Below are 19,974 nucleotides of genomic sequence, written 5' to 3'. Positions count from 1 at the left end.
CAGTCCCTCGGGGAAGGGGGCAGCAGGACTACAACTCCCATGGTGCCCCGGGGCGCCGCCGGCCGCCGCGGCGGTCACGTGACGGCGGCGGTCACATGAGCGGGCGGCGGGGCAGGGCCGGGGCCGGTGCGGGAGCCGCTGTCGCCGCCGCCCCGCATGGCCAACGTCGCCAAGAAGGTGTCCTGGTCCGGCCGCGACCGCGACGACGACGAGGACGGGCGTGCGGGCGAGACCACCCCGCTGCTCAACGGTACCGGCCCCGGGGCGGCGGGCGGCGCCCGGCAGGTGGGTACCGCCACCGGGAGCGGGGGTGGGGGGTCTGCGTCGTCCCCCGCAGGGACTGGTTTGGGGCTGGTGCTGGGGCCGCTGGTCGGGGTCGTGTCCGCGCCCCCCTCCGTCCTCGGTGGGGTTTAACTATGTTCGTCGCCCTGAGGCTGGGTGGGGGTGTCGGGGCTCGGCTGCCCGAGCAGTCCCGGGGGCGGTGGGGGCTCCCCCAGGGTGGGAAAGCAGAGCCTGGCGGGGAGCGGCGGGGAGGGAGACATGGCTGGGGCGCTCGGGGCACTCCTGGGAGAAAAACTGAGCGCAGCACCGAGTCGGTGGCGAGCCGCGGGCAGGGCCCGTCACGGGGTGTCCGCGCATGGCGGGGCCGGGACGATACCCCCCGGCTCTGCGGGGCCGGCTCTGCCCCCTCCTCTGCCGGGGGATGGTCCCTGACAGCAGGGCCCTGCTCCTGCCCGCTGGGACTGCTCTTGTCATTCATGGAATCACAGCTTGGATTGGGCTGGAAGGGACCTTAAAGATCATCTCATTTCACCCCCTGCCATGGGCAGGGACACCTTCCACTAGCCCAGGTTGCTCCAAACCCCGTCCAACCTGGCCTTGGACACTTCCAGGGCTGGGGCAGCCACAGCTTCTCTGGGCAACCTGTGCCAGGGCCTCACCACCCTCACAGGAAGAATTTCTCCCCAATGTCCAATCTAAATCTCTCATCTTTAAAGCCATTCCCCCTTGTCCTATCTCTGTCTGCCCGTGTAAAATTCATCACTACTAAATTAATTTCTGCCAAAAGCATCATTCTGTGAGAGCCCCTTGCCTGACATGCTGCTGCCCAGATCAACAGGTTGGGCTCAGACACAAGAGCATCTGACACTGGTGTGGAGGGCATTGTGCAGCATTTGTCAGGCCACACTGGCAAAAAGCGAGTCCGGGGTGGGTCTGGACTTTCAGGCAAATAGATTTTGGGTAATTAAGTGAGGAGAACTTCTCTCCAGTGTACCCACTCGGGCCGCCTGCCTGGCAGTCTCCCCTCCACATGCCACTCGGTGAAGAACACTGAGGCATTTGGCACATGTTACAGAGCAAAGCTGAGGCTGGGCAGGCTGTGCTGGGCTGTGATGTGGGTGGGATGTCAGGCTGGGTCCATGGAGCACCAGGTGCGAGGGGGACTGTCTCAAGGTGATGTCCTTGGATTTTCCATGAAGTTTTCTGGGAGACTTGAGCTTAGATAGGGAGGAGCAGTGCCAGCTTTTGGCAGCTGTTGGCAAGGGTGTCTCACACAGCATGATTCCGTGCTGCCCTGCTCCTGGGCAAGTCAGAACAGCCAGCTAATTAGAGGAAGATTTGGGGCTCGTTAGGCTGGAAGAGCCTCGTGGAGTGCTGTGGGAGTGGGGAATGGAGTCTGGAAGGAGACACCTGTGCCATGGCAGCTGTTCTGGAGTGAAAATAAAAGTAATCCTCCTGGGCAGCACAACAGGACCCTGTGTATTCTCAGCATGTGTGGAATCCTGCGGGTCTGCAGGGTGTTGAAATAGGGATTAACCAGATCCCGTGGCTGCAGGTCAGTTAGGAAAAAGTTTTCCTGTTGGCTTGGAAGAAATGCCTCAGCTCTTCTGCAGCAGGGGCAGCTGGAGGTGAAGACTCAGCCCGGACAATGTGATTTATCATCACTGTGTCCCTTCACAGCACGGGCAGCTGAGTTCTCAGCTAGTGACAAGGCACTGCTTGGCATTTTCCTTGGCAAAGGAGGAGAGTGAATCCCTGGCTGGAGCTGTGCCTGGCAGTGGCACTGACCTGGCTGGGTTGTCACCATAGCACTGGGGTTGCATTTCAGTGTAGGGCAGCTGCTTCTCCCTTTGCCCCAGATGCTGTGGAGTCATGGATTGAAGTGGGAGGGCAGGACAGCCTTGGCAGAGGAACAAAGAAAGGCTGGAGCTGCTTAGCTTAGGGGAGACTAAAACTTGGGTTGTGGTAATACAATAAAATGTCCCCAGTGGAGCTTCTTCCCTTTCTCATGTGCTCGTTTAATGAAAATGAAAGTGATCTTAAGGCAGCCAAAGGAAACACGGGTCTGCAGCTCCCCAGCTGAACAGCTGAGAGAGACCTGCTTGAGGGCAGGAGGTGAGAAGGGGGTGGATAAACACACCTATGACTATGGAGGGGATGCTACAGGGCTATGCTTGAAGTCTTCTCTGGTTTTGGGGCCAGTTGAGTGCTGTTCCAGACCTGACTAAGCCTTCATCCTCTCACCAGGGCTTTCCAGTCCCTTGACATATCAAGAACTGAGAGTCTACCTGTACAGCTGAGCATCACTCCTGCTGTGGGCTGTCCTTTACCTGTGTTCTCAAGCCATTTGTGTCAGTTCTCAGGCTGGAAAGTGGATGGACAATTTTAGTAAGAGCAGCCAATTTCTATCGTTAGGCCTTTTTTGACAAAGAACTCTTCTTCTTCGCTACCATCAAAGGTATTTGTGCTGAAATGCCTTGACTTTGGGATTGGTACAATGCTCTTGCTCCAGAGTGTGCCTGGAACAGGCTGCTGCTGCTGAGCAGCTCGTCCTTCTTAACCCCCTGTGTGTTTTTTCTGCATCTCTGGGTGTTGTTGGTCTCGTTTTCTTGGTCTTGTTACTCTCCAGTAACAGGATGCGAAATGCAACCTTAGTGACTGGGCTGCAGTCAGAAAAACTTGGTGGTCGGAGGGGAAGAAGAGAAATCTGCTGTAGTGAGCCCTGATTCCTGGCAGATTGGCTGCAGATATTACACCCCAGGGTACCAGCAGAGAGGCTGCTTGTCCCTGCTGTTGGGAGTCTGGAGGTGACCTCACTGGAGAGCCACTGCCTTCAGGTGGTAGCAGGAGCTTCTCCAAGCAGAGGGGTTTCAGGAATTTTTCTGCTGGGTGCTCACATGGTCAGGGACTGTGGCAGCGCTTTTTCCTTGTGCTGCTCCTCTGCAGAGGGGACACATGGGACAGGGTGCCTGGAGAAAGGCCAGGGCAATAATGGCATCTCCCAGCCTCATGCAGGTGAGGGTCAAGGAGCAGCTGTGCCCTGGAGTGGCAGTGGGAGGCTGGAAGCAAAATTGTAGCTGAGTGGTGACACCTCGGGGAGAGTCATAATGCTTTCTCTCCCATCACCTCCCTGGAGGTTAGCCCCTCTCCCCTGTTATGAGCCTGTTCTCTCCTGCTATGGAGCATTTTGGGGGTGATGCTGAGTTGGTTTGAAGCCTGTCTCAGCTGTGGTTGTGTGTCAGAGGAGGGGATTTCAAAAGCCTTTCAGCTCATCTCCCCTATTCGATGCCATAACCAGTGAGGGGGTTTCCTGTGACAGGGACCTGATGACAGCCTGGAACTGTCTTTTCACCCAAGCTGGTATCAGAGGCTTCTTGGCAGAGTGTGCCAGGGCCAAGAGGGCCCTGGGGACTGGAAATCCTCTTCCTTCCCTCCCACAGCTTCTGTAATACAGCTGTGGGCTCCTGCTGTGGTCTGTGCTGTGCTTTATCTCATCGATAAGGGAGAGTCACGTGCTTCCAGTTCGTTACTGAGCACGGGCTGGTGAGTAGGGGTGGCCCTAAAAGATGAAATGCAAATGCTCAGTGTCTGAATCAGTTCTTTAACTTCACTCAGACAACAGCCCTGTGCAGTGTATGGGGAGACTCTTCATGCTGGGCCCCTGGGGGTAGGTGATGTCCTGCAGGGAACAACCAGCTTGATGAAGGGGAAAGGAAAGTCTCTAGCCCAGCCCCTGCTAAGAGCAGGTCCCTTAGACCAGGTCATTCAGGGCCACATCCAGTGGAGATTTGGGTATCTATTTTGCACCCTCTTTGGCCCCATGTTCAAGGTGTCATCACCCACAGGGTGAATGTTTGGCTCTAATAACTAAGGCAGAAGTTCTTTTACTGCAGATTATCCACTGCTTCTTGTCCCATCAGTGCAAAACTTTGAGGAAAGTCTGGCTCTGTCCTCTGTGTAACCTCTTGTTGGGTGTCTGGAGTTGGCATAAGGATCTCCCTGAGAGGCACCAGCTTCTCCTTGTATGTCTTACCACGTGCTCCAGCCCCTGACTGTCTTGCTGGACTCACTCCTGTGACTCTGTGCCTTTCTTTCCTGGGGCCCCCAATGTGAACACCAGCTCCCAGGTGTGCTGCTGCAGGTGCCAGGTGGAGCCCTGGGATCCCTTTCCCAGACCTTCTGGCTGTGACCTTGCACCACACAGGAGGTGTTTGACCATCTCCACTCCAGATTTGTGCCACTACTCCACTCACCCACCAGGTTGCCGCAAGACTTTTTCAGCAAAGCTGCTTTCTGACCACTGGGGCTCGTCCATCCCAGGTGCAGGGCTTTGTATTTGCCTCTGTTGAATTTTGGGGGCTTCCTTGCAGCCTGGTGAGGTCCCTCTGAGGAGCAGCCCTGCCTGCCACTGTTCCTACTGCCCCACTGACACATGTTAAGCAGCTTTGGTTCAGTTCAAGGCTCCAGGCACCTCTCTGCAGAGCTCAAAGTGGGTAAGGTATTAACTTTACCACCCAAATGGGGCAAGTGCCAAGGCCTGGGTGCCATCTCATGTGCTGCTGTTGCAGTCAGGCTCAGCTGATCCCAAGGCCTCTCCTGGGACAGGAGAGCTGTTAACCCATCCATGTTCTCTGGGTTTTGGCAGCAGTGCATATTGTTATGTGGAGATATCTCTGTGTGCCATGGTCACACCAACATCACACGTACTCAGGATCAGCAGCTGCCTTGGCCCGAGTTTGAAAACATCCCAAGGAGGGCATTGCTTGGTGAATCTTTGAGCTGTGCACAAATAACTTTCTGTCTTGGCTCCTGGCTGCCTGAATCCTTCCTTTTCCTCTTACCAGAATTGAGTGCTGATGGAAGTAGCCTTTTCCTGCCCTCCTGGCATGTGATTCCTGAGACAAGAGCCAGCCCTCTGCTCGCAGATGCCAGAGGGATGCCAAGGCTTGGGGGGTGGGGCACGTTAAAAATACACTGCTTGTCTAACAAAGCTCAGCTTCAGGTTCAGCTGCTGCTCCTTTCCTTTCATCTGGGTCCTGCTGGTGCTTGATCCATTGGGAGTTGAGCTGCTGTGCCCTGGCTGCTTGCTCCACAGGGAAGTGGGGGATGTGGTGTGGTGTCACTGGTTCACCCACATTTGGTCTTTCCATGGAACCTTGTAGCTAACAGAAGGAGAATTTTCCCTGAAGGGCTGGTCCTGTCCAAGGTCTGAGCCCAGGCCTGAGGAGGGGACAGGGTGTGAGTGACCTTTTCCATCTCGTGTCCTTGATCTTGCCCTGGACACGTGGCCTCTAACAGGAGCCCTAAATCTTTGTGCTTCCTGAAGCCAGGTGGAGGTGGGTTTCTTTCAGCTTTGTCCCTCCCAGGCTTCAGGGTGAGCACCATGTCCTTCCCCCCTCCTCAGGATGGCGAGGGCCTGGCTGGGACCTCTGCCTGCCACCAGAACAGCTGGGCACTGAAACGGGCAGTTCCTGCCTCCAGCTCGTGACTCTGCCTAAGTTCCCACCCAGGGAGGTGACAGCTTTGTGTGTGCCCCCTTGCAGGAGTCCACAGTGGTCTGCTGTGACAGCCAGGAAAAGGGTCCACCTGGATCCTTTCCACAGGGATTGTGGAGCCCCATCACAGACCAGAACCAAAGCCCAGGCTGATCTTACCAAATCAGTGCCTGAAAACAGCTTCATGGAGCGCTTTGGGCTTGGGCTGCTGGGACTAAAGGGCACCAAAGATGGTTTGAGAAGCTGGAGCAGAACCTGTCTGCAGGTCAGGGAGTGAATGAGAATGTGGAGCAGACAGAGAAATGGGAAAATAGGTCAGGCTGCAAACACAAAGGGATATTCTTCGTCTGCAGTGACGTGCATGGCTCCCAACTGCTCTGGCCTGCACGTTCCAGACGGGATCCGTGGGGATTAAAGCAGCGGGGGCTCGATTTGGGACCTGCCAGCAGGGAGGGACCAACATGCCAGGGCCCCACTGTCCCTTGCCACTCTTGCAGTCCTTTAACCTGGCAGCTGGGGAGCAGTGAGGCTCTGGAGGGGAACACCTTAAAGGTGTTTGGGCTGTGCTCAGTGACAGCGCTGCTCACACCCTCGTGCATCCCTGTGTTTCACAGTGAGGAGGGACAGCAGCTGCCTGCTCCCCCCAGTCCCCTCATGGCACTGCCCAGCTGGGGGCTGGCTCAGCTGCAGCCCGAGCCCCTGCCTGTCTCAACCAGGAGACAGAGTTGCCTCAAATAGCCCAAAAACTCCTGCGTTATGCAACCGCACTGCCAGTAAGGAGCCCGAATGGTCACCAGCGAAAGGAGAACCTGCTCTTCGGAGGGAGATGCAGATGCTCCTTCCCAGCATTGCACTGGGGCCGACTCAGGAAGGCACTGATGTCCCCGAGGCTCTGCCCACTTCCTCTGGTGTCTGCTGGCTGGCAGCCAGCATGGCTGTCACTCCACGCCCGGCTGCTCCAAGGGTGGCAAACACGCTGACGTGCTCATCCCCCCGGCTGGGAACCGCTGCCCTGGAGCAGATGGCAGAGCCAGATGTGCCCTCAGCCATCCTTCACTGCTGGCTGGGCTTGTGGCTGTGGAGGTGGGGCTTTGTCCAGAGGCTCTGTCCCTCCCCAGCCCCAGGGCAGCGTGGAACGTGTCGCTGGGCACTGCGCTCTGTGGCTGGAGGTTTGTGGTGGCCAGCCCTGAATGAGCTGCTCCTGGCTGGCACCTTCCCCATGTGAGCTGGCTCTGCCATCTGACAGGTTGGAGCAGCTTGCCCAAATCCCAACAGGCTGCTGCTGGCTTTGGTTCCCTCTGGGATGGTGGGTTCCACCTCCTCAGTGTGTGCTCTGAGAGCAGGATGCTGTGTTTTGGGGGGGCTCTGGCAGTGGGCAGACAGGCAGAACTCAGTGTGGGAGGTAGAGCAGGAGCATCTTGCATGCCTGCTCCTTCCTCTTGCTGAGACTTGCAGTGCATTCAGGAATTGACCTCATTTTCCCTTCTGTCCTCAGCTCACTCCTTCCTCCTTCCTGCGCATCGGGCAGCTGAGCAATGTGGACCTCAACGAGGACATCCATGAGCTGGTGAGTGGCACAGGGAGGGTCTACTCTTGCTGAGACACCTTCCCTTCTTCCACTAACAGCTGCTGTTATTCCCCCCTCACATCCTGCTTGTTCCATGGGGACTCTGGTGCTTCTTCCTGGGCTGGGTGACCTTCATGGCATGGGCAGCTCCTGCTGCCCCGGGGGCCCCTCTGGCATCCTCAGTAAATGCTCTAATTTGGAGCTGGGAACAGCTTGCACAGTCAAAGGCATTTGGGAAAGGGAGTTTGATTTCTGCCCAAAAACATGGACATGCTTGAAATAGCTCCTTGCCTTTGGCCAAAGGAATTTCCTGCCGAGGTGAAAGGTTGCTCTCCCTCAGGGCACGGAGCTGCTCAGAGGCAGTGCTGGGTCAACATGGCTGGGCAAACCCTCCACCTGCTCCTGGAGAGACATCCTGCCCGAGGGGTGGAGAGGTGCTGGGTGAGGGTGCACACCTGACAGCTGGTCCAGCTGCATTAAACTGGTGGAAAATCATCCGAGATCCCGGCCTGCCAGCTAGCTTGCACCTACAGTCCTCCCTGAGCATAAAAATAAGTTAAACCAGCAGTTGCACAGCATAGGGGAGGGTTGGACTCAGACCTCACCATCCTAACGTGTGCATCACATCCCACAGCAGACAGAGCTCCCTCGGCAGCGTCCCAACGAGATCCCCCACAATGAGAAGCTCCTGTCGCTCAAGTACGAGGTGAGTGCCCATCTCCCCCATCTCTGCTCTGCCCTCTGGGATGCTGCAGGTGAGGTATGAGGGGCAAGGGCTCATGGCTGCTCACTTAGGGGGGTTTCAGTGGGGAAGGAGTGGAATTGAGGGAGGAAAATGATACAAGGGTGTGGAAGAGCAGTTTGAGGGGCTGAGGGCAGTGCTCCCTAGCATGGGGGTCTCCTCCCCTGCACTGGGTGGTAACAGCATCTCCCTTTCCTGAACTAGAGCTTAGACTATGACAACAGTGAAAACCAGCTATTCCTGGAGGAAGAGAGGAGGATAAACCACGCGGTGAGTCTTGCTGTGACCCAGCTGTCTGCTCTCCCCAGCCCATGGAAGCTGTTCCCCCTGCCAGGCTGCTGAGGGGGGCCTCTCCATGCCAGGGGAGGTTGTGCTCAGTGTGTGAACTGGGATGGGTTTATAGACACTGACCAACTTATGATGAGCCATAAAATCTCAGGAGGAAGAACCCAGCATGGGGTGGTTGGAACGAGAGCTAATCTGGGTCCATATGGTGTCATGGGGCAGGTCCCTGAGCAGAGGGACTTCTGGAGTCACATGAAGCATCTGCCCTGGGGGCAGCAAGAATCCCAACAGGAGTGGCCTGACAGAGGCAGGCAAGCTGGAAAAGCACCTTAGGGATCCCACAGAGGGGCAAGGGCACTGGCTTAAAATAAATAAAATAAATAAGTTCGGTCAGCCCGCATCGGTGCTCCCTGGCTCTCCTCTGAGCTGCCCAGCCTTGGGGCTGTGTTGGGGTGGGTTGGGGTCCCCTGGAAGCTGACAGGGGCTGGGCTGGATGGCAGCAGGGTCTGACTGCTGTCTGCCCCTCAGGCATTCCGGACAGTGGAGATCAAGCGCTGGGTGATCTGCGCCATGATCGGGATCCTCACCGGCCTCGTCGCCTGTTTCATCGACATCGTGGTGGAGAACCTGGCTGGGCTCAAGTACAGGGTGGTGAAGGACAGTATCCTCATGGAGCAGTGGCCACCAGCTAGCTGGGAGCTGCAGGATCTCTGCTCCTGGAAGCCACGAGGAGGGTGCTGGGGGCAAGAGAGCAGTGCTCCCCGGACTGGGTTTGGTGGCACAGACCCTGCTGCCCAAGGTGCTGCCAGGCTGAGCTGTGGCTGGGCACTGCCCTAGCAGATGAGGCTCCTCCCTAAGGGCACAGGGGCCCTGAGCAACCTGCTGTAGTGAGTGTTATCCCTGCCCATGGCAGGGGTTTGGTACTAGATGATCTTTAAGGTCCCTTCCAACCCAAACCATTCTGTGGTGGGAGGGGTGGTACCCCAGCAATGCTGGTCTTTCCTTGAGCTGCTGCCCCAGACATTGACAAGTTCACAGCCAAAGGGGGCCTCTCTTTTTCCCTGTTGCTCTGGGCCACCCTGAATGCCAGCGTGGTGATGGTGGGCTCTGTGATCGTTGCTTTCATAGAGGTAAGAGTTTGGAACTGCTCTGGGTTCTTTAAATGGGCAAAGCAGGATCATGTCTCCAGAAAACATTCAAATTTATGTAACAGCAAATGTGCTTCTGCCAAATTGGCTCCTGGTAGCCCCAGCTCCTCAGTGTTGGCTCCAGCTGTGCTGTTGAGTTTCCCTGGGGCTGTCAGACTGCTGGGACGTGCTGCCCTTTGCTGGCAGCCTGGGGCAGAGGGTGTGCTCCAGCCTTGGGTGTGGGTGCAGCTCTCCCAAGCCTTGGCCCCAGCTCAGCCTCTCCTTGTTGGATGTATATGAACCCTGACAGAGACCAATCTGGCTGGGTGCCTCAGGGTCACACTCTGGAGGACAAGCTGGAGACTGTGACTCCCTATGGACCATCCTAATCCATAGTGTCTTCATTGTGGCTTTGCCCTTGTTCTCCCTGGCCACCAAGTATGAACCTTCTGCAGCACCAGGCCTCTTGGCATGACACAATGGGGGAACACAGGACTGTCCCCAAGAACCCAGCCAGTTCCTTCTCCCTGGCACATTTTCCCTTAGGAAGTGGGTGCCTCCCTCAAACCTACCTCCAGAGCCTGTAGATAAGCTTTGGCCTCATCTCAGAGCCTCCCTGAGGGTGTGCTGGGTGCCCAGTGTGAGGTGGCCAGTGTGTCCCCATCCTGTGTGTGACAGCCCCTCACGCTCTCCCTGCTCCCTGCAGCCCGTGGCAGCTGGCAGTGGCATTCCCCAGATCAAGTGCTATCTCAACGGGGTGAAGATTCCACACGTTGTCCGCCTCAAGGTAGGAAACGGGAGCTGGTGGGATGACCTGGGCACGTTGTCTCCTCATGGGGTGGTCCCTGCCCATGTTGTGGCAGAGGAGGAGCTGGCACAAGCTCCCAACTGTGTGACTCTTCCCCCCAGTGCCAAGGGTTAAACCTCCTGCCCTGGCATCAGCAGCTGGCGCTGGGAAGAGCAGCTCTGGGTAATTTTTTGCTCTGGCCAAGAAGAAAATTCACCAACCTCGTTGCCACAATGGGGGGCTGAGAATCACAAGTTCCCCCCAGTCACTGGCTCCTGCCCCAGGGCTGACTGGGTCTGTGTCCTCTGAGGCTGCTGGAGTTGTGTTCCTTGTGCCACCCCTGTGATGAGCTGTGCCTGTCTCTGTTTTGCAGACCCTGGTGATCAAAGTCTGCGGGGTCATCCTCTCGGTGGTTGGCGGCCTGGCTGTTGGGAAGGTGATGACACTGCTGCCATGGTGGTACCCACTGCTGACCTGTTCCTGTGCTGGGGACAGGGCACTGGGGGCCCTGTAATAACTCCCAGTGTATTCCCTGGTATCTGCTGGTGCCAAGGTGACTGGTGTGGCCAGGCTTGGGGAGCCCCTGGGGCACATGGTGCCACCGCACCAGCCTGTGTGTGGCTCAGCTGAGGGCAGGAGAGCAACAGCCTGTGTGTCCACTGGTGGTTGTCCCTGCAAATATTAGATGGGGCAGACTTGGGTGCTTCATTAGGACCTTTCTGGCTTGCTGGGATCTAAGGCAGGCAAGGGAAATGTATCTCCTCAGCTCGAGGGAACAAGAGGTGGCCGCGGGAGCCATTTGCTAGAATAAGGATTTCATAGAATCCTGGAATGGTTTGGGTTGGAAGGGACCTTACAGCTCATCTTGTTCTACCCCCCTGCCATAGGCAGGGACACCTTCCACTAGACCATGTTGCTGAGAGCCCTGCCCAACCTGGCCTTGGACACTTCCAGGGATGGGAAGGGGGAAAATGTCAAGTTCTGTATTTCCCCAAGAGAAATCCTCCCATCCAGCTTCAGGACTGCAAACTGGTGAGCAACATCCAACCATCCCTGTTCTTCCTTCTCCCATCTGACTCTGCTCTCTACCTGTAGGAAGGACCCATGATTCACTCTGGAGCTGTGATTGCTGCTGGGATCTCCCAGGGAAGATCCACATCTCTAAAGCGAGACTTCAAGGTTGGTGTTGGGGTCCAAGGGGTTGTGCTGCAGGTGCCCCTCCTGTGCCAGACCAGGCTGTTCCTTGGGGTCACACTGGGGGCTTGGGATCATACAGGGCATACCCCCTGTCTCCCCTGAACCCATGCCTGTGCCCAGCCCTAAACCTGCCTTTGCTCTGATGTTTCAGATCTTCGAGTACTTCCGCAGAGACACGGAAAAGAGGGACTTTGTCTCAGCTGGAGCTGCTGCTGGTGTCTCAGCTGCCTTTGGTGCCCCTGTGGGTGTGTATCTTGGCTCCCTGGCACAGAGCACTGCCTGGACATGGATTTCCTCTGGATATTGCTCCCACTTGCTTGGAGACAGCTACCAGGATCTGCACAGAGCACTGCAGGAGCCCTTGTGTGAAGTGTCTGACCCCGCTCCAAGTTTTCCTGCTGTGCCATGCAGGTCTTGGGAAGAGAGGAAGGAGTCTTGGATCCCAAACGTTGCCTCCCTGGGATGGAGGAAGGCACTGAGGGGCTTCACTGCGATCAGTACATCTCTGATGGCTTGGTGGGCTTGCCTGAGCCTTTGCTGGAGCCTGGGAGCTCTGGCTGGTGTGGGGCACATGGGATGGGGTGAATTTGGGTGCCTTGGCTGGTGCTCTGAGCCAAGGGTGTCATGTGCCCCTTGTGAAGGTGTTGTGTCTTGTACTTGCAGGGGGTGTCCTGTTCAGCTTGGAGGAAGGAGCTTCCTTCTGGAACCAGTTCCTGACTTGGAGAATTGTAAGTGCTGGGAAGCAATGGAAGACTGCTGGCTCTGGGGTGAGGTGTTGCCTTTTCCCAGTGCCCTGTAGCCCCAGGCCTCCTCTCATCCCTGCCCCAGCAAGGCAGCTGTGTGTAACACATACCAGGGAACAGCATCCCAGCTCCCCTTCTGTGTCCTGGTCCTCAGGGGCTGAATTTGGACCTGTCTGAGCTCCATCTTGCTACCAACTCCTTTCCAAGGGAGCTGCCTTGGGCTGTGCCACAGGGCAACAGAGAGGCAAAAGGAGTGAGCCCCTGGTCAGCTGCCCAAAGTGCTGCCTTAGGGAATGTGGCCTCTTGTCCCCACCACACCGTGGGCACCAAGCCCTACCCAAGGGCCTTGGGGGGTGGTTTGGGGTAGTTTAAGGGGCACATAGTGAGGGAGCAGGGATGGGGGCATCTGGCAGTGACTCTGGGCTGCATCTCCTTCCAGTTCTTTGCCTCCATGATCTCCACGTTCACCCTGAACTCTGTCCTGAGCGTTTACCATGGCAATGCCTGGGATCTCTCCAGCCCTGGGCTCATCAACTTCGGCAGGTTTGACAGTGAGGTATGGCACAGGAGTTCCCCATGCAGGGCTGTGGGGTGGCCAGGGGGACTTTGGGGCAGCTCTGGAAGCCTCTTGCTGACACAGACTTGTGGTGTCCCAGCAGTCAGTGACTGACTGTGGGACTGCAGATGGGCCAGGAGATCTGAAACCCACTTCTTTCTTGCTTGCAGAAAATGGGATACACAATCCAGGAAATTCCTATCTTCATCTTTATGGGAGTGGTTGGTAAGACAGTGCTGCCGTTTCAATTTGATTAGTCTGAATAATTTCCTCTGTTCTCTGTCTGGGTCTAAAAAGCTTTGGCATCCAGTTTCCTGGGGAGAATGGGGAATCCATTAAATTCTGGAGTAGAAGCTGCTTGTGGGGCTTATGCAGGGGTGAGAGCTGGATCCTGGCCCAACCCTGGTAGAAAGTCCAGCCCCTTTAACCCGTGTTGAGCAGGGTCAGTGCATTGCAGTTGTGGGTAGCCCCTTGCTCTCATGTGAGCTGCCCTTGTCCCCATGGAGTTGGTCTGTCCCTCACCTGCCTGGTGTCAGTGATGTGACACTGGTCCCCAGCCAGCCCGCTGCTGCTGCCAGGCTCCTCTTGGTGGCAGGTCCTGGCTGTCTGCAGGACAGTGTCTGTGTGTCCCAGGGTTGCTGGTCACGCTGGGTGGGTTGTTGATGACCTTCACAGGTTCCCTGTGTTGTGGGCAACCTGGGCCCTGCGTGCTGAGCTTTTCCTCTCCCACATGTGCAGGTGGGATCCTCGGGGCCCTGTTCAATGCCCTCAATTACTGGTTGACGATGTTCCGGATCAGGTAAGAGCTCAAGAGGTAATGAAGGGGATTGGTGTGGGTTGGTTGGTGCCTTCTGTGCTCTCTCAAAGCACAGAAGCAGGGCAAGATTGGGGCAGGATCAAACACCCATGCCCCTCAGCCCCGGGGTTACAGCTGGAGCAGAGGCTGTAATTTCTCACTTATAACATGAGCAACAGCAACCCTGGAAAATGCCACATGTCTCTCACTGCCTGCAGCTGGGGCTGTGACCCACAGCATCCCACCACTGCTCTAACCCTGCCAAGGATTTCCCTCCAGTGACTGGAGGGCCCAGAGAGGTGCAGACATTGTGCAGACCTGTCTGTCGTGTGCTCTGAGAGGAATGATAGAATGGAAGGAGCTGATAAAGCCACCTGAGCCCAGCCTGGCACAGCCAATACCTGTCACCAGCTTTCCAAACCCCGGGACAGGCTGGCAGGCTCTGGGAAGGGAGCAGAGCCTGTCCCTATGCCTGATGTGATGTGCCAAGCCAGGCTGGGGGTGATCCTGCCCACACCCCTGGGTGCCACCCTCACTCCTCTGTCCCCTTCGCAGGTACATCCACCGGCCCTGCCTCCAGGTGGTCGAGGCCATGCTGGTGGCAGCAGTGACAGCCACTGTGGGATTTGTCATGATTTACTGCTCAAGAGATTGCCAGCCCATCCAGGGGAGCTCCGTGGCATATCCCCTGCAGGTAGGATATGTGGGAGAACAGCATCCATGGTGGGGGCCACCCTGAGTCTGGGCTGAGCAGGGAGACAAGACCCTACTGAGTTTTGGGGCGCTGGACCTCACAGATGATGCCCTCCACTGCAGGCAGAGCTGGAGACCCAGAGATGGTTTAGGTGTTGTGGTGTAGGTGTCCTCACTGTCCAGAGCTGGCACATGTTCCCCTGAGCAGCCCTCCCTGCCACAGGGCAGCCACTTCTAACTCTCTTACCTTGCCTTTTCAGCTTTTCTGTGCCGATGGCGAGTACAACTCCATGGCCACTGCCTTCTTCAACACACCTGAGAAGAGCGTTGTCAACCTCTTCCATGACCCTCCAGGTCTGTGTGCCCCACCAGGGGGTCCTTGAATGTGGGCAGGGAGGGACTGGTTTGTGCAAGGTGGCCGACCTGTTCCCTGGCCGCTCCTGGGATGAGGCAGAGGGTGATCAGTATGGCCCCACGAGGGCTTCCCAAAACACTGTGCCTGCTCCTTTCCTGCAGCAATGGAAGGAGGAGGGATGGGTGCCACTCCTGGTGGCACCTAGGAGCTTGGCCAAAGGGCTGTGGCCTCAGGAGACTGGACAAGGCCCTGTTTTTGTTCATGCATGTTTGCAGGCTGTTGCTCCTGAGTTGCCTGGGAGCATGTCTGACCCTCTCTGGCCGTCTGAAGTCCATTCTGGAAATGTTGCTGGCTGTTTTCTTAATTAGCAGGGCCTCTTGCCCCAGAATGACTTTACCTTCTGGGCAGGTTGCGGAGGTGGATCTTGGGGTTTGGATTTACTTGAGAAATGCAGTTTGGTTCTCAGGTTCCAGCTCCATTTCCCTTGGACCTGATGTAAACACAGTGTGCCCTCTACCTGCTGCTCTGAGTTCTGTGCCCAGCTGCACATGGGCAGGGGGCAGAGAGATCCTCAGCCCAGAGGGTGCAGCTTGGCCACCTGAAGCCGAGAGATGACCATCCTTTGTCTTGGGGCTTCTCCCTGCAGGGCTGGGTCATCCCTGGCTCAAGGCTTCAGTCTGTTGATTTCTCTGTGAAGGAGGGGTTGCAAAATACTTGTTTAAACTAGACTGAGCTGCTCAGCAATCCTAAAATAGCAGCTGACCAAGTTGTGGGGTCAGCAGGGTCTCACTGTGATGGCACAGCCCGTTCTGTGGGGCAGCCTGGGACTGGCTGGAGCAGCCGTGGGAGCTGCAGGATGGGGGGGTTTGCAGGACCTGATCCCAAAGCTGGCAGTGGGACCTCTCTTTTCCTGACCTCATCCTCCAGCACTGATGGTCCCTCAGGGCTCTGAAGTTTGTCAAGCTGACTCATGGGTGGCTGGGAACCTCCGGGCTGGGAGGGGATGGGTCATCATGGGTCGAGAGATGGAGGAATGGGATGGGAGGGCTTGGCATGGCCCCAGCTGATGGTGAGGCCCTGGAGAGGACAGAAATAACCTGAAGAACCAGTTTGAAAGGCTTGTGCTGCCAGGGCAGAAGGTACAACCCAGTGAGAGGGACTCTCACTGCTGGGAGTGTGCCATGAGGTTGCTCTGTCTGTCCTCCCACAGCCACAGACCATCCCAGGGTTCTCTGGACTGCAGGACCGGCACTGACTCCCCATTCTGTCCCCACCCCAGGTTCCTACAACCCCATGACTCTGGGCATGTTCACACTGATGTATTTCTTCCTGGCCTGCTGGACCTATGGCCTGACAGTGTCTGCAGGGGTGTTCATCCCCTCCCTGCTGATCGGCGCGGCCTGGGGGAGGCTCTTTGGCATCTCCCTGTCCTACCTGACCAAGGGCTCGGTGAGTCCTGGGGGTACAGGGGTGTTGAGGGGCATGAGTTGCGTCACTCAGCCCTCCTCCCTGGCTGCTGGGCAGGTGGCATGTGCAGGCAGAGGGCATGGAGCTGACCAAGAGCTCGGCATGGCTCTGAAGTGGGCTGGCTCCTCATTTGATGCCTTCATGAGCTGGGTCTGGGCTTTCCCATATCCTGATGGAGCCCTGATGGAGCTGGGCCATGCAGGCAGCCTCAGGCACCTCTCCCCACTTCAGAGGAGGGTTTGAGGCCCAGGGCACTGCTCATTATCTCAGTGCCCTAGAGCCAGCAGGTGACTGGTCTCCTTCTCTCTCCTGTGCTCAGATCTGGGCTGACCCTGGGAAGTACGCCCTGATGGGAGCTGCTGCACAGCTGGGTGAGTTCCCCATGGCATAGTCTTGTCTGGGGTGAAGGTGGCGTGGGAAAAAGCAATCCCTGCTTTCCTGGCACAGCTTCTTCCCCAGCTGAAGCCCCAGCCTGGCTATCAACTTCCTAATGCCCCTGCCAAGCACAGGCAGTGCTGGGGCACCAGTGGGGGCTGGGCTTGTCCAGGGCACCCCTGGCTGTGTGGGCAGTCCTGGGTCACCAGGATTCAGGGGCCTCAGGTGTTCTGCTGTCTCCTTGCTCCATGTTTTCCTGCCCTCCTGAACCCCAACTCCCCTGGGTGCCTCTGGCAGGTGGGATCGTGCGGATGACACTGAGCCTCACGGTCATCATGATGGAGGCAACAGGCAACGTCACCTATGGCTTCCCCATCATGCTGGTGCTGATGACTGCAAAGATTGTGGGAGACTATTTCGTGGAGGTGAGGGCTGGTGTCCTCACAGGACGTGGCTGTGGGTCAGGTTTGGTGATGCTGGGGGGCCATGGGAGGCCAGGACAGGCTCGCTCTGAAGGATGAGCTGCTGCCTGGCTGTGCCCCTTGGCATCTCACCAGGCTTCTCCTGATGGCTTGGCTCTCATTGCAGGGGCTCTACGACATGCACATTCAGCTGCAGAGTGTCCCCTTCCTGCACTGGGAGGCCCCTGTGACGTCCCACTCCCTCACAGCCAGGTAGGTGGGATGGGGGATGCTTGTCATTCCCGTGGCAGCAGCTTTTGGACCACACTGTTGACCTGAGCTGGGAATTGAGGTGGTTCTGGGAGCCTGGTGCCATCAGCCCAGCTCCTTTCCCAGCAGGGCTGTGGCTTGCAGTGCATTCCTTCCCCTCTCCTTGTCAAGTTTTGGGGACAGAGGAGACATCAGTGCTGAGTTTTGAGTGTGTGTTGGGGGGGGATATTTAGGGTGTGAGGGTCATGAGGCCCTGGCACAGGTTGCCCAGAGAAGCTGTGGTTACCCCAGCCCTGGAAGTGTCCAAGGCCAGGTTGGATGGGGCTTGGAGCAACCTGGGCTAGTGGAAGGTGTCTCATGGCAGGTGATGGAATGAAATGAGCTTTAAGGTCCCTTCCAGCCCAAACCATTGTGATTCCATGATTCTGTGTGTGCTGCCCTGGGGCTGTGTTTCACTGGAGCCTTCCCTGCAGGGAGGTCATGAGCACTCCTGTCACCTGCCTGCGGAGGATCGAGCGGGTGGGCACTGTCGTGGACATCCTCAGTGACACCTCCTCCAACCACAACGGCTTCCCCGTGGTGGAGAGCAACCCTGACACCACACAGGTGGGCTGGGTGCCACTTGGGAAGGGGGCACAGCTGTGGGGTGGCCACGTAGGGGGCAGTGTGGGATCCTCACCTTCCCAGCCTGTCTCACACACGGTGCTGTGTCGCAGGTGGCTGGACTGCGGGGTCTGATTCTGCGCTCCCAGCTCATCGTCCTGCTGAAGCACAAGGTGGGTGATGCTGCGTGGAGGCCCTTTGGGTCATGTCTGAGCCCTACTGCCCATGTCCCACTGGTGCCTCAGACCCCTTGTGTCCTGCCTTGCTTGGGAGGAGCTGGAAGAAGGTCCTTGTCATCTCCCTCAGCTCACCTCCTGTCTCTCACCTCAGGCGATAGTGGGGGCTGCCGTGCCGTGCTGGAGTTATTCCAGCATCATCCTGCACCCCACTGGCCTCACAAACCCCGAGTGAGTGGGAAACAGGCTGTGCTGCTGCAAATGGTCCATTTGCCCCATGCTCCTGCCCTCTTCCCTCCTGGCCCCTGTGCGTTGTCCTGGTGCCTGTGAGCTCTGCAGGACAGTCCTCAACCATCTCGTTCCTCCCAAGGTGTTTGTGGAAAGGGCCAATCTGAGCCTGGTGCAGCGGCGGCTGAAGCTGAAGGATTTTCGGGATGCCTACCCCCGCTTCCCCCCCATCCAGTCCATCCACGTCTCCCAGGACGAGCGCGAGTGCATGATCGACCTCAGCGAGTTCATGAACCCCTCTCCCTACACTGTGCCCCAGGTAATGGCCAGGACCCCTCTGCCCAGCACCCTGGGGGTCCTGGGAGGGCGATGGGTGCTGGCTGGGGGTGCTGCAGCCCCCACAGCCCTGCTCTGCCCTGCAGGAGGCATCTCTGCCACGGGTGTTCAAGCTCTTCCGAGCCCTGGGACTGCGGCACTTGGTGGTCGTGGACAATCGTAACGAGGTGAGTCCCTTGCTGTGTCAGAGCAGCCTGAGCTCCCCGGGGAGACAGGGACATGCTGCCCTTGTCTCCAGGCTCTGTGTGCCCACCTCAGGCCGTGCCCTGTCCCTTCCCTGGCAGGTGGTGGGAATGGTCACCCGCAAGGACCTGGCCAGGTACCGGCTGGGGAAGGAGGGCCTGGAGGAGCTGTCGCTGGCACAGACGTGATGCAGAGCTGCCCAGCAGAGACAGGCCCTGGCCCCTCGGGGCTGGGGACCCCCTTTGGCAGGAGATGGGGAGAGGACTGGGCCAGGCTGTGCAGGCAGTGCCTGCAGCACCGGCACGGCCATGCTGCCCTGGCTCTCCTGCCCGTTGCTGCCTTCCTATATCTACTGCCTCCTCACCCCTTCCTCTGCTTCTCCAAGGGATCAAAATGCACCCTTGGCTCCGTTAGTTCCTGGGATAGGCTCTCCCTGAGGGTTGGGTGAAGGCTGGAGTGTTCCACGGGGAGCAGAAGTGCCTTGCTGAGCTGGGCATAGTCCTCTGCCATGGCATGTGGCCTCTGTTTCCTCATCCACCCAGCCTGGACTGTCTGGGACCTAGCCCTGCCCTAGCCCCGGCTGCAGGTTCTGTGTGGGAGCAGAGGGGACATGATGGGGCCCCCTCCTGCCCCCAGGCCCCCTTTGACCCCTGTCCTGTGCTGGCTGGGTCAGGCTGAGCTCTGGGGTAGGTTCTTGCCTCCCTTGCCCCTTGGGCCAGAGGAGGGGGCCATGCCCTGCTTGGCTGTGCAATAAAAGGGCTCCCATGGTTCTGCAGCTGCCACCTCTGGCTCTTTCTTGGCTCCCTCAGCCACTCTGACCCCAGCCCATGGGCAGGGAGACACCCCTGGGGTTCGGGGCAGGGATGGGGAGGGAAGAGCTGCCTCCCCTGGGGCCATGTTGGTCCTGCAGCCTGCCAATCCTGCCACCACTGCTGCTTCCTCTCCCCTCCTCCCACATTGGTGTCCAGAGTCACTCTTGGGGCTTATTCTGGCCCTTTCCAGCAGTCTGGGCCCTGCTAGGCATCCCAAACCCCATCACCAGTCCTGGATATGGCTAGGGGTAGGGAGCAAGGCCTGCACTCCTGTGGGTGATGAGGAAAGCTCCTGCTCTGGCACCTCACTCCCCCCATCCTTCCTCCTCTCCTTGGCATTGCCCCTTGCCTGGGGATTGCCCCCTCCTCACTTGGGCAGGGCAACCTTGTGTCTGGAGGGGCTTTCAACTGTGGGATCTGTGCTGAAATAAAGTCTGTTTGTACTTTTATTGTGGTGCTGCCTGTCTCTTGCTTCCCTTCTTCCCCTGGGGCCACTGC

At 57.8% G+C, this 19,974-nt stretch overlaps 1 protein-coding gene across 2 annotated transcripts; it reads left to right on the top strand.

Annotated features, from left to right (window-relative positions):
- Nucleotides 1–75: 75 nt before the first annotated feature.
- Nucleotides 76–19,925, top strand: CLCN7 (chloride voltage-gated channel 7). 2 transcript variants are annotated; one of them, XM_051780515.1, is made up of 25 exons: nt 76–285; nt 7,273–7,344; nt 7,982–8,050; nt 8,291–8,356; nt 8,900–9,032; nt 9,392–9,501; nt 10,205–10,285; nt 10,659–10,721; nt 11,381–11,464; nt 11,634–11,727; nt 12,146–12,210; nt 12,665–12,781; nt 12,952–13,006; nt 13,520–13,580; nt 14,133–14,271; nt 14,531–14,624; nt 15,905–16,074; nt 16,412–16,463; nt 16,765–16,892; nt 17,056–17,141; nt 17,612–17,744; nt 17,855–17,914; nt 18,288–18,464; nt 18,568–18,648; nt 18,766–19,925. In XM_051780515.1, the coding sequence occupies exons 1-25, from the start codon at nt 157–159 to the stop codon at nt 18,850–18,852; spliced, it is 2,406 nt and encodes an 801-aa protein (XP_051636475.1). In that variant the 5' UTR covers nt 76–156; the 3' UTR covers nt 18,853–19,925. The 2 variants fall into 2 exon arrangements, with proteins under 2 accessions (XP_051636475.1, XP_051636467.1); XM_051780507.1 differs by having other exon boundaries at nt 77–285; nt 7,979–8,050.
- Nucleotides 19,926–19,974: the final 49 nt, after the last annotated feature.

Source organism: Manacus candei, unplaced genomic scaffold (assembly GCF_025592945.1).
Source record: "Manacus candei isolate 608988 ecotype Guabito, Panama unplaced genomic scaffold, ASM2559294v1 h1tg000002l, whole genome shotgun sequence".
Classification (NCBI taxonomy): Eukaryota; Metazoa; Chordata; class Aves; order Passeriformes; family Pipridae; genus Manacus; species Manacus candei.
Note: the sequence above shows the minus strand (reverse complement) of the source record. Positions and strands in the feature narration are given on the sequence as shown.